General features: G+C 37.8%; 1 protein-coding gene and 1 pseudogene across 1 annotated transcript; both read right to left on the bottom strand.

Moving 5' to 3' along the window:
* Window positions 1-1698: 1698 nt before the first annotated feature.
* On the bottom strand, window positions 1699-2877 carry LOC109089510 (trace amine-associated receptor 4-like). Its single transcript, XM_019103575.2, has one exon. It carries the CDS (start codon window positions 2716-2718, stop codon window positions 1699-1701), a length of 1020 nt encoding a protein of 339 aa, XP_018959120.2. The 5' UTR covers window positions 2719-2877.
* A 10002-nt stretch (window positions 2878-12879) lies between these two features.
* LOC122141020 lies at window positions 12880-13852 on the bottom strand (annotated as a pseudogene).
* Between the last annotated feature and the right edge of the window lie 607 nt (window positions 13853-14459).

Raw genomic sequence — 14459 nt, 5'->3', positions numbered from 1 at the left:
AATGTATTAATAATACTTATTATTGGACTTATTTAGTTTATTTAGTTTTTAAATAAAATATTAAACTAAATAATAATGTGTGGTAAAACTATTTAAAATTAAAAAGTAGGCCTAGTATTAAATACAAATACAATTATTTTATAGTAAATTTAAAAAAATAAAATGCTACTATTTACTACTACTTTATTTGTTTGCCTCTATAAGAAGAATCGCTTTATGTATTTCCCCAGTTGTAAGTCACTTTGGATAAAAAGTAAATAAAAGCGTTTTCATCATTTTCAAACTTAAAATCAGCAGGCTTTTATTTTGGCGGGTTGCTGGGAAGTAAGTATACGCGCAAGTTCTGCATTGTGCTTCATAAAAAGATTGATGCTTTTTTAGGCTGAATAGAAATCTTACATAGTACAGTTTGTCGATTTAAAATGGTACTTGTGCAATAACAGCTGTTATTAAATCAAGTCAGATCTTATTTTTACAGCGCATTTTTTATTTTGGTGGCGCATGTGGACCTGCTTATACTGTCTTTTTATGCGCTGCATTGCATGTGATCGGAGAATCGGCAAACAACAAGCATAATCTAAACCAGTGGTTCTCAATTCCAGTCCTCACCCCCATTGCTCTGCACATTTTGTCTCTCTTTCTTAAAACACCTGATTCAGATAATCAGCTTGTTAGAAGTGAGCTCCATGCATGAACTGTGTTCCGATTGACATGGTCTGTACACAGTGTTCATTGCTCCCTTCTCACTGAGCAGGGTAAATCTGAATTTTACTTCACTTCGGAACATTCATTCACAGATTTGTGCTGTGCAACATCTTCACACACTGACAAGTGTGAAATCATGTACTTCTGTAAATAAATACAATTAAAATTCACATCTCGCACACTTCAGTACACTTTGAATGGAACATATACAATCGCTTCGAACTGGAATCATGGAAATACCCTGTGATGTCCGCTTTGCAGGGCACATATGTTTGAATAGAACAAACGTCTGAAGCGATAAAAGAAACATACAAGTGTGCAGAGCAAAGAGGCGTGAGAACTAGAATTGAGAACAGCAGCTCTACACTGCTCAAAACTTGCATTTGAATCATCAGTGGCAAATCCTTTACACATGTGAACATACTTACAGTCTGTGAGACCGTCAACACACACTCAACAGGTAGGCTATGTGATATCTTTCTTAAAATGTCTATACATTTTAACTTTCAAATTATAACTGGTTTTCTGTCAGCCATGTCTTTTTTCCTCTTTTCAGTTTTTAAACCGAACACTTCCCTTACTCATCTGGATCTTAATCAGGAAATTTAAACCAAACAAACTCCTAAAATATGACTGCTTTTCTAAGTATTTTAATTTAATACCTTTTAATATTTTAGTACTTTGTACTATTTTAATGTAAAACCCAATGAAATGTGATAAAAATAGTTTAATGTATTGAACGCAATTTATAATATCAATTTGCAGGCTATTGCAAATGCAGGCTATTTAGGTTGTTTTATAATGATTGAAATCTATTTTGAATATAGTGCAAACCGTGCATGCGTGCCCATCTTTTCCATCAGATTAGTAAAAATATTAAAAACTGCATCCAGTAAAACACATTTGCAAAATAATTTCAGCATATATAAAATAAAAAGAATTACACATAATAAATATTTATTGTGATGCCTGAAACTGGTGTGAGAGCAGAATTCATTCAAATATGAATGTGTTAGAATGCTTGATGCCACAGAAATAAGTGGATATGAGAATCTTAAAGGCCTTCTGAAAACAAGAGTAGAATAAACCATAAATCAAGGGGTTACAAGCTGAGTTGAAATATGCAAACCAAAACAAAGCATCAAAAACAACAGCTGGGGTCCAATAATTGAAAAAAGGGTCAAGAACAGCAGCAGTAAAATACGGCAGCCAGCAGAACAAATAAACACCCATGACAATGGCCAGAGTTTTAGCTGCTTTTCTCTCTCTGTGAGCAGAGCTTTGGCTCTTCAACCCTCCAGTTAGTCTTTCTGACATAACTTTTGCATGTTTTCGTGCAACATAGAAGATTTTTACATACAGAGAGCTCATGATCGTCCCAGGAAGGAAGAATAAAAGAACTGGACATATAATACTCCACTCCTTGTTAAAAAACATAACACAATTTCCCACACAATAAGTCTGCAATATAAGCATTTCCAATCCAACTGCATTTATCCCTGAAAACACAACAGAGAAACTGTATACAAATGAAAATAGCCATATGAAGGTAATAAATACAGTTACAGTTTTGTTTGTGACCCTCATTTTGTACCTCAGAGGGTCACAAATGGCCCAGTATCTGTCAACAGATATCAAACTGAGATGCAGTAAAGAGGACATAGAGAAGGTCATGTCTAAACTAGAATGAACTTTACACAAGAATTCTCCCAGATACCAGCAGCCTTCAACAGATCGCACCATGCTGTACGGCATGACCAAAGAGCCCAGCAGACAGTCACTGACAGCCAGAGAGCGAACGATCAGATGAGTTGGAGACTGAAGCTGTTTGAATTGAGAGATGGAGATGATGATCAGCAGGTTCCCAAAAACTGTTGTGAGGATCATCAGCACAAAGAAAGCATACATTGCCACTTTAACAACAGTAAGACGTTGCAGTTTTGGACAGGAGTTTGGCCGGAGTGGATAACAGAGAAACATATTCTCAGTTTGAGTCTTATTTGAAGTCATCATCTTTTCCAGATGCTGAGATGATTTTCTTTGTTAAAAGGTTGACAATTATCAACATTTGTTTAGTAAAGATAAATATAAATATATAGTACATGTCCGTCTATTTTAACTCCCTAAATATACAGCAGCTGAGTTTTGTCCATAAATACCCTCATATTTGAAGCAACCCTCCTACTCCTGACACTGTTACCCATAGTTACAAAAACAACATTAGCTCTGGAGATTAAAATGAAAAAATAAGTGAGCATTAGATACACTATGGGAGTATCATGTATTTTATGCAAAATGTGGTTCTATAAAATGTACATTTACTTATATTTGCATAGATGCTGAAATGTACAATAATAATGTATTTACAGCATCTAAACACATAAAATGTAAATTATTCATATATGAACAACTTTATAGACTTACACATTAATTATTATGAATACTGCAATTGGCACATTAATATTTTTATTATATTGCATTCAGTTGTCATATTAATGGCAATGGATAGATCCAAGATGACTGCGAGCATGGTGGCCGTGTTGCGAGTGCCGAGTAAACTTTGCAGTTTTTCGTTTGTTTTACTTGTTATTTTGTTGTCCTACGTGTTGGATGTTGTTTGTATGACTGTCTATGACAGACACATGCTTTTAAACATAGGTTCCTATGTCGCGAAAAGCAGTGCGGACTTTGAGTTCTTGAACACTGGCGCTTTGTTTACAAACACCGCATCAGAGCCCTTTGTCTGGGCCGCACAGTCGCAACAAAAGAAATGCCACCGGAAAAGGGGGAAGAAAGCCAGTATCCTTGTCAGACTCAGATGTTGTCCCCTCCGACCTTCTCTTCAAACCATTTTGCTGGCTAATGTTCAGGCACTAGACAACAAAGTCTGTGAACTGCAGGCATGTATCTCATACCAACGAGAAACAAGGGACTGCTGCATTATTTGCCTCACAGAAACCTGGATGTCTGCAGTGGTTCCAGACTCAGCCGTCGAAGCTTACGGGGTTCTCCGTGCACAGGGGTTCTTCAGGTGGGGGCGTTTGTTTCTTTATCAACAACTCGTGGTGTGATGAAAGGAACCTACACTCTATTAAATCCTTCTGCTCCCCTGATCTGGAATTTCATATGCATCTGTGTTGACCATTCTGGCTACCGAAGGAATTTACAGCGGTCACAATCACAGCTGTTTACATTGTTTTTGTAGTGCCGACAAAAACAATCAGCATCTACCCCAACCAAAAACCGTGGATTAATATCGATGTTCGAGCAGCCTTGTCAGCGCGGACATCTGCTTTTAAATCCGGAAACGCTGATGATCACAAAGAAGCCAGTTACGATCTCAGCCGCAAAAAGACAATATAAAAACAAAGTTGAAGAACAATTCAACACCAACGATGCAATAAGCATGTGGCAGGGCATCAATAACATCACAGATTTTAAAGGGAATAAACCAGCTACTGTGAACATTGCCACCTCTCTACCGTATGAGCTTAATAACTTTCATGCTCGTTTCGAGTCTCACAACACTGCCCACACGGAAGTGCTCCCGTGGCTGCTGCAGAAGAGGTTCCGACAGGGGAATATCCACAAGGCTGCGGGTCCTGATGGCATCCCAGGCCGTGTGCTCCGAGCATGCGCATTCCAACTAGCCGGTGTTTTCACAGACATTTTCAACCTCTCCCTCTGTCTGTCTGTGGTTCCCTTGTGCTTCAAAAAATCTACCATTGTGCCCATACCAAAGAAAAACAAAATCACGTGCTTAAATGACTGGAGGCCCGTTGCTCTCACACCCATCTTCAGTAAGTGTTTTGAGAGACTTGTCAGAGATTACATCTGCTCTGTGCTGCCTGCCTCATTGGATCCGCTACAATTTGCATATCGCAGCAACCATTCTACAGACAATGATATTGCTTTCACCCTACACACTGCTCTCTCCCACCTGGAAAATAAGAACACCTATGTGAGAATGCTGTTTGTGGACTACAGCTCAGCATTTAACACCATAGTGCCCGCCACACTTGTTGCAAATCTCCAGACTCTGGGACTAAACAGATCTCCGCGCAGCTGGATCCTGGACTTCCTGACAGGCAGAAGTCAGGTGGTCAGAATGGGCAACAACACTTCATCCCTGCTGCACCCTCAACACTGGTGCTCCTCAGGGCTGTGTCCTCAGCCCACTCCTGTACTCCCTGTATACACATGACTGTACAGCCACACACAGCTCCAGCGTCATCATCAAATTCGCTGATGACACAACGGTGATAGGCCTGATCACCAACAACGATGAGACGGCCTACAGAGAGGAGGTGAGCACCCTGACTAAATGGTGTCAGGAGAACCACCTCTCACTAACATCGACAAGACCAAGGAGCTGGTGGTGGATTTCAGAAGACAGAGCATAAAACACAAACCCATCACCATCGACAAGACACCTGTGGAGCGGGTAAGCAGCTTCAAGTTCCTCGGCGTTAACATCAGTGAGGATCTCACCTGGTCTACACACACTGACGCAGTGCTGAAGAAGGCTCTTCTTCCTGAGATGGCTGAGGAAGTTTGGAATGAGCCCCAGCATCCTCAGAACATTCTACACTTGCACTGACGGGCTGCATCACTGCCTGGTTTGGAAACAGCACCGCTGGCAACCATAAAGCTCTGAAAAGGGTTGTGCGAACTGCCAGCCACATTGTTGGAGGTGAGCTTCCCTCCCTCCAGGACATCTACACCAGGCGGTGTATAAAGAAATCCCGGAGGATCATCAGTGACTCCAGCCATCCGTCCCACACACTGCTCTCTCTGCTGCCCTCAGGAAGACGTCTTCGCAGTATCCAATCTCGCACTGGCCGACTGAGGGATAGCTTTTTCCCTCAGGCTATCAGACTAATGAACAGTCAGAACTAATACACCTTACAGCATACTCCCACAATATGGTATGCAACACACTGCACTTTAACTTCAACAGTTCAACACTGGACTATACATACACACTGCATTTAATACAATAACCTACCCGTTACCACTGGATACCATCCGATGCACATCAATGACATTTCTTTATCCAGTTCACATATACTCTGTTGCACCGTAGCATATTTTCATGCGTATATATGTTTACATAATGTGGAATGTGTACATTCTGTGTAGTGTATAATGTGTAGTGCTAACTGTATGTATGTACATATTGCGTATAATGTGTAGTGCTAACTGTAAGTATGTCTAATAATACACTGTGTGTACTGACTATATGTATGTGCATATTGCACATTGTCATCTGTTAAAGTCTGTATGGTTATATGTTAATTTTTCTTTGTTAATTGTTTCTGCAATTTCTGGAGCACGCTCCCAAGAATTTCACTCACCAAGGCACATGTGCTGTGGTGATTTGTAACTTGACTTGATGTGATTTCAAGTTTTCCTTTCTCTTTGGGGTGTTACAAGCTCTTGGTTCATAAAGAAGATCTGTAAAGTTGCAAAAACTAAAGTCTCAAATCCAAAGAGATATTCTTTATAAAAGATAAAACTAGTCCATGCCCAACACAGTCTCACTCCAACTCATCATATATTGATGCTTGGTCAGGACCCCTTGGCATCCCTTTTTGATGCTCAAGGTACACCTTTAGCGTCATTTCTCGAAGCACAGGGTCTTCCATTGTTTTTGGTTGTTTGTTTTAATTTAATGGTTTTCATGCATTTGCATTAAATATAAATAATTTTATATAAATTTATACTTTCATTGGAGCATGTAATCCCACCCCTACCCTTAACCTATCCACTTCTGAACAATATAAAACTTGTAACAGGCAAATAAAAGTACAGTCACAGGTATTTATTGCAAAAACCAACCATAAACAAGCGGTATAAAAGCATTACAATCATGTTGTGTTGCATTCCCAGTCTTCTGAAGCCATACGATATCTTTATGAGAAAGAAAAGAGTAAAACATAAGGTTTTAATTGCTTAAAATGATCCCACTCTGTTAACGCACTCACATCACATCATTCAAAAAGATACTCCCGTAGCATGATGCAATCGGTCATGAGACACACAAGAGCCAATGGCTGATGTAAGGCTTCTTCTGGCTGTATTTTTTGAATTCGCGCATTATGTCCCCACTGGATGCAACAAATGCCTCATTTATAATGGGTTTTAATGTTTTTGTCTCGTCGCGCTAGGACACGGCATCACAGTATGTAAAGGGGCATAACATTTCTGTCACATGCTTGAGGCATTTGGCCAATCACAACGCGCTGGATAGCTGGCCAATCAGAGCACACCTCGCTTTTCAGAACGATGAGCTTTGTAAAAATCAATGTGTTTCAGAAGGCGGGGCATAGAGGAGCAACAATAATGTACAGTATGTGGAAAATAATGTGTTTTCTGAACCTTAAACCGTATAAACACATTTCATTACACCAAATACAGAAAATGTTGTTCTTTTTAGCAACATCATATGACCCCTTTAAATTATGTTTATTCATTTATGCTTAATATGAAATGATACCATTTCGTTTTGTTTTGTGTGATTTCTGCTGCCAACTCGTAGTTAAAGAATACACTCTAAAAAAAATTGTGCAAAATAACTCTAAAATTGGTTCATTGGCACGTAATCATAGCGGAACCATTTTTAGTGCTATTTAGCATCTATCTTTAAAGATGGTGCTATGTAGAACCATAAGAGGAACCCCATTCTCCTCCTTAAATTTTAGATGTGTTACTACACTTTTTTATATTTTTGCTATCAACAGGATTTGAATACAGCAAAAGCTGTTGTGAATCACTTATGCTTTTCTGAGGTCAAAAAGTCTCATGTGGGGGCCCTGGAATATTTCCTTATGGGGGGCCTTGGGGGCAAAAAGGTTGAGAACCACGTTATCTTCAGAAAATACACTGTATTTTAATGTTGTTTTTAACCCCTTCCCCAACTAAACTGAGAGATATAGAACCTTTAAAGAACTATGCAGGGCCTTAGTAGGTTCTTTGTATGGCAGTGGTACTATATAGCACCTTAACCACCACAAAGAACTGCTGAAGAACCAATTTTTGTGTTTGTCTGTTCATAATGTTAAACAAGACTAAAATTTAAAACTTTAAAATGAAAATCTTTTCTGTAATCGTTTAACCATTACTTGCCATGTAATATTTACTTTGTTTGCTGTGGGACACAAAAGCCCTTTTCTTCTAAAAGATGTGACTAAGAATAGAAGTACATTAAAAAAATACAACAGTTGAGTCATTCCACAAAATCGGTACAATTTGAGTCCCTCTGACCTTTTTAAGTGTATTTTATCTATTGGGTCACCAAAATCTATTTTTAAAATCTTTTTGTATTAATTGAAATGTCTCCTTTAATAGGTTTTAAAAACATGACATACATTTTATCTATATATTAGAAATTATGTTGTTTTTTTCAGTGGACACCACCTTTTTTCCCTCATGGCCTTCTATAAAAGTGTACTTGGGATATGAATAATAAAATTAGAAAAAAGTCCATACTTTATGTTATTATTTTTATTATTTTTTTGTGTTTTTTTGTTTTTTCATGTCTTTTTTGTACTGTAAATTTCATGGTTATTCAATAAAATAATATTATTTAGTTCCGTACCTCAGTAACCCCTCAACCCCGTTACACAAATCATTCTCCCCCCATAAAAATAATGAACTGATCCTTATGTGACATCATTAATAGGAAGTGGCACCATATAACTCTTCTGAGCAACATTGTGAGCAGACATAGGCAAGTTACCACCTCCTTTATAACCATAACATTATCAATATTGTGATATTGTGATTGTCAAGCTTAATGACTCAACCCTGTTACATCTAATAAAGATAGAAAACGATTACTTGTGAAAATTATCTTTGTTATTTTAACAATATACATGATACCATATGCTCTCCTGTTTATTCACTTACATTTAGGGCAGGGGCAGTTTTGAGGCAAAAAAAAATCACAATCCCGTCACACTCAACCCCATTATTTATTTGATCATAACGGGGTTGTGAGATTGTGATGGAGTTATGTTCTTAACACCTTGATTCTGAAGTTATCCAGTAATTTAAATAAATTATTATATTTGATCAAGAATCTAATACCACATGCATATGTTGAATGTAGTAATGTCCATGTCAAAGCTATGTTTGTGTGTGTGTATGTGTGTGTGTGTGTGTGCGTGTTGTGTGTGTATGTGTGTGTGTGTGTGTCAGTGTTCAGTAAACAATACCCCATAATGACAACTTGAACAAAGTTTGTTTGAAATCTTTGCAAATTTATAAAACACACACACACACACACACACACACACACACACACACACACACACACACACACAACACATGTACATAAGTATTCACAGCCTTTGCTTAATACTGTGTTGAAGCACCTCTGGCAGCAATTACAGCCTCAAGTCTTTGAGTATGATGCTACAAATTTGGCACATCTATTTTTGGACAGTTTCTCCCATTCTCCTTTGCAAGACCTCTCAAGCGCCATCAGGTTGGATGTGGAGTGTCGGTGAGTCTGGTTTTTAGATCTCTCCAGAGTTGTTCAGTTGGGTTCTAGTCTGGGCTACCCTAGGACATTCATAGAATTGTCCTGTACCCACTTCTTTGTTATCTTGGCTGTGTGATTAGGGTTGTTGTCCTGTTGGAAGGTGAACCTTCTGCCCAGTCAGAGATTCTGAATCATTTTCATTAATGCTATCTCAATCAATTCATTAAAGGGATACTCCACCCCATAATGAAAATTTTGTCAATCACTTACCCCCATGTTGTTCCAAACCCGTGAAAGCTCCGTTCGTCCTCGGAACACAATTAAAGATATTTTGGATGAAAACCTGGAGGCTTGTGACTGTCCCATAGACTGCCAAATAAATAACAGTGTCAAGTTCTATAAAAGGTATGAAAGTCGAATCAGAATACTCCATCTGCCATCAGATGTGCAATCTGGGTTATATGAAGTGACGGGAACACTTTTTGTAAGTGAAGAAAACAAAAATAATGACTTTATTCAATAATTCCTTTGTCAACGGTCTGCTCTGTGTTCCTGTCACTTAATATAACCCAGATAGCACGTCTGATGGCAGATGGAGTATTCTGACGACAACTTTCATACCTTTTATGGACCTTGACACTGGTTATTAACATGGCAGTCTAATTTACTGTCACAGGCCTCCCGGTTTTCATCCAAAATATTTTAAATTGTGTTCCAAAGATGAACAGAGCTTTTACGGGTTTGGAACGACATGGGGGTAAGTGATTAATGACAAAATTTTCATTTTGGGGTGCTGTATCCCTTTAATTCTATCTCAAATATTTTGGTGCATTGAGCTTTTCTTCTACTCTGACGAGTCCCTCAGTCCCTGCCGCTGAAAAACAGCCCCACAGCATGAGACTGCTACCAGCACACTTTACTTTTGGGATGGTACTCTGCAGGTGATGAGCAGAGCTGGTTTCCTTCAAACATGATGCTTGAAATTGAGGGTTTATCAGACCATAAAATCTTGCCTGAGGTAGCCTGAGGGTTCTTTAGGTGCTTTTTTGCAAATGGCAAATGTGTTTTCATGTGTCTTCACTGAGAAGAGGATTGTGTCTTGCCAACTGTCAAAGCCCAGATCGGTGGAGTGTTGCTGTGATGATTGTCCTTCTGTAGGTTTCTCCTATCTCCACATATGATCATGGAGATGGAATGAACAATCAGGTTCTTGGTCACCAGTCTAACCAAGGCCCTTCTCCATCAGCTGCTCAGTTTGGCCAGGAGGCCAGCTCTAGGAAGAGTCCTGGGTTGTTTCAAACTTCTTCCATTAAGGGTAACAGAGACTACATGCTTCTGTGAACCTTCAATGCTGCAGAAATTTTTCTGTACCCTTCCCCAGATCTGTGCCTCGATACAATCCTCTCTTGGAGGTCTACAGACATTCCTTGGACTTCATGGCTTTGTTTGTGCTCTGACATGCATTGTTACCTGTGGGACCCTTATATAGACAGGTGTTTTACTTTCCAAATCATGTCCAATCAACTGAATTTATTACAGGTGGACTCCAATCAAGTTGTAGAAACATCTCAAGGATGATCAGTGGAAACAGGATGCACCTGAGGTCAATTTTGAGTGTCATGGCAAAAGGCTGGTGAATACTTATGTACATGTGATTTATAAATAAGCAAAAGATTTCAAACACACTTCTTTAACATTGTCATTATGGTACTGTTTTTAGAATTTTGTGGAAAATAATTTAATTCATTTTGGAACAAGTTTGTAACATAACAAAATGTGGAAAAAGTGAAGTGCTGTGAATACTTTCCGGATACACTGTATAGGGGTGTTGTATGTTGCTGGGAAACCAGAGCCTGTGTGCTTCATGTGCTTCTCCATGTGGAGATCTTGAAAGAGGTGTGGGCCAGATATTGAATGCCACACAAGTTATATGTTTTATTTTGAAGACCTATTCAGTCAGTTTATAATCTTCTAATATGTACTATGTTATTGTTGTTTTTCCTGCAGTTGGGTTAATAAAACTCAGTTCAATTGCAATTTATATCTGTTGTCTTTCTTGGTCACATAATAAAATACAGTGTGAAAATCTTACAGGGAATTTGAGTAAAAAACAACTACTTACATGTTAAGATGTATTTGTCTCTTCAACCCCGTTTACCATCTTCAACCCCGTTACCCTAGTCTCAATCCCGTCAAACCTACATTTTTATTAATTATTTTTTTAAGTTCATGAAAAAGTAATTTAATGTTTGTTGAACTCAGTCTGAAATGTTCAGAGCAATCATAAAAAAACTAATTTTAGTTCAAATTCTGAAGTTAACCCACTTCTTTGATCAAAAATGATGAGGTTGCTGTCATAAAAAATTCCATTTCAGGATTTAGTATAGCAAAACTGTGAGATTTTATGTAACTTTTATATTTGCAAATACTGAATTAGTGTGAGGGACATCTGATTCATAGGAAAATGGTGATTTCATTACAAATTCATTTTGTGATCGTATTCAGAGTGCTCCCATAGTGTCCATAACGGGTTGAAGATTTATAGTGCCCATAAATAATTACCAATAATAGGGATTTGATGCCTGAGGTGGGAAAATATGTTTTTCAGGAAGTTAAATATGTCATTAATGCTGTGGGGTGTTCAAAAAAGTAATATTTTTTGGTAAAAAATCTAAAAGTCCAAATCATACCAATTTCATGGAATGCAAAAAAATTAAATAAATAAATAAATAAAAAAAATCAACATTTAAAATGATTTGTGGTGTTTAATTGTGTAATGTTTTTTGGTTATTAATATTTTGAGTTTAAGGAACATACACAAACAAAAAACAGAAAGTAATAGAACGAAATACTCCAGCAAACAAAAGACTAGGTGAGCTACATATATAATATGTATTGGTATATATAACGGTGAGAGCTACTGTAATAGAAAAAATTACAAAAAGCTGAAGGTAATGGAACAATAATCAGTGCAAGGGGTGACTGGGAACTGAAGTCCAAAAACAAACCAACAATGATCCTGAAGAGTGCCCTCTGGTGGCTGTCATAAGCACACCAGCTGATGACTGTGACAGGCTCTCTGCAAATAGTAACCTATTTAGACTCAAACTGTCCTGAAAAACCATTTTGTGATAAGAGTTTCTCTTTTTTTAAGAGCTTAGTGTTCTTTATCCACCCCCCGCAAACACACACACACACACTTTTTTTTTTTTTTTAATTCTGTAACTGTCAAAAAAAAATTCTTTCAGAGCCAATTAATTGCTTTTTTTTAGAGCTCCAACATCCAACTAAATAGACCATCTACACACACTCAACAGGTGATATCTTTAATAAAATTTCTATATATTTTAACTGTCAAATTATAACTGGTTTTCTGGCAATCAAGACTGTTTTTTGAAAGGGAGACAGTTTTAATGTAAACCCACTGAAATATGGTCCAAAGTGTTGAATGTATTAAAAGCAATTTATAATGTTTATTTCACAAAAAAATAATAAAATGTTTTTTTTTTTTTCATAATAAATGGAATATATTTTGTGCATGCATGGTTTTTACACCAGATTACTTAAAAATCATTGCCTCCAGTAAAACATATTTGCAAAACTGTTCCAGCATATATGAAATTGAAAAGAATTACATGAAAATAAATTATTTATTGTGATGCCTGAAATAAGTGTGGGAGCAGTATTCATTCAAATATCAATGTGTTAGAATGTTTGATGCCACAAATATAAGTGGATATGAAGAATCTTAAAAAGCCTTCTGAAAAACAAAGGGTAGAAAAATCTATAAAATCAAGGGGTTACAAGTCGAGTTGAAATATCCAAACCAAAACAAAGCCATCAAAACAACAGCTGGGGTCCAAAAATTAAAAAAAAGGGTCAAGAGCAGCAGCAGTAAAATTCGGCAGCCAGCAGAACAAAAAAACACACATGACAATGGCCAGAGTTTTAGCTGCTTTTCTCTCTCTGTGAGCAGAGCTTTGGCTCTTCAACCCTCCAGTCACTCTTTTTGACATAACTTTGTTTTCGTGCATAACATAGAAGATTTTCATATACAGAGAGCTCATAATCGTCCCCGGGAAGGAAAAATGTGAGATTGGACATATAATACCCCCATTGCTTGTTAAAAACCAAAACAAACCAACTTCCCGCACAATAAAAACTGGCATGATGAACGACTCCAAACCAATTTGTTTACACCTGAAAACACAATAGAAAAACTGTAGAGAAATGAAAACAGCCAAATGAAGGTAGTAAATACAGTCACAGTGTTGTTTGTGACCCTTATTTTGTACCTCAGAGGGTCATATAAATGGCCCAGTACCTGTCAACCAGATATTAAACTGAGATGCAGTATTGAGGAGATACAAAAGGTCATGTCCAAAGTAGAATGAACTTTACATACAAATTCTCCCAGATACCAGCAGCCTTCAACAGATCACACCATGCTGTACGGCTGACCAAAGAGAGCCCAGCAGACAGTCACTGGCAGCCAGAGAGCGAACGATCAGATGAGTTGGAGACTGAAGCTGTTTGAAGTGAGAGATGGAGATGATGATCAGCAGGTTCCCAAAAACTGTTGTGAGGATCATCAGCACCAAGAAAGCATACATTGCCACTTTAACCATGACATAACGAGGTACTTTCAGACAGGAGTCCGGTCGGAGGGGATAGCAGAGAAAAACAATCTGAGTGTCAGTTCATTAGAAGTCCATCACATCCACTCTAGATGCTGAGATAAACTCCTTTGTTACTGTAAAAAAAAGGCAGTTAACTATAAACCAAAGTATAAAACAGAATAATTTTTGCAGATTATAGTTTGGTAAAGACCAATATCCAAAGAGAAATGTGAACATATATATAGTACATGCCCCAACTAGTTTAACTCTCAAAATGCACACAGAGCATCTCAGATTTGTTTATATATATACACTCTCAGATTTGAGGTAACCCTCCCTAAACCTGTCACTGTTACCCATATTTACAAAAACAACATGATCTCAGGAAATTAAAATGAGAAAATTCATATTTCAACTGTGTGCCTGATCTGAAGATCAATAAATGGGATGGAGACATCATTAAACCATTAGTGAGGGTGTACAACCTATTCGGACATTTATTTTTTTTCCCACCCTTGGTATAACTATCACTATGTCAGTCACTGCAGTTTTGAGAGCGTATCCCACATTCACATGCAGATGTCCGCACCTAAAACTTCACAGCATGTATGTGGCCGTTGGTCCTCTTGCCACCATAAAAAGCAACT

The sequence above is a fragment of the Cyprinus carpio genome, chromosome B20 (assembly GCF_018340385.1).
Source record: "Cyprinus carpio isolate SPL01 chromosome B20, ASM1834038v1, whole genome shotgun sequence".
Classification (NCBI taxonomy): domain Eukaryota; kingdom Metazoa; phylum Chordata; class Actinopteri; order Cypriniformes; family Cyprinidae; genus Cyprinus; species Cyprinus carpio.
This window is presented reverse-complemented; position numbering and strand designations above follow the sequence as displayed.

Excerpts from the sequence above, each read along its gene's own strand:
- LOC109089510 (XM_019103575.2), bottom strand. The coding sequence starts at position 2,718 with ATGATGACTTCAAATAAGACTCAAACTGAGAATATGTTTCTCTGTTAT.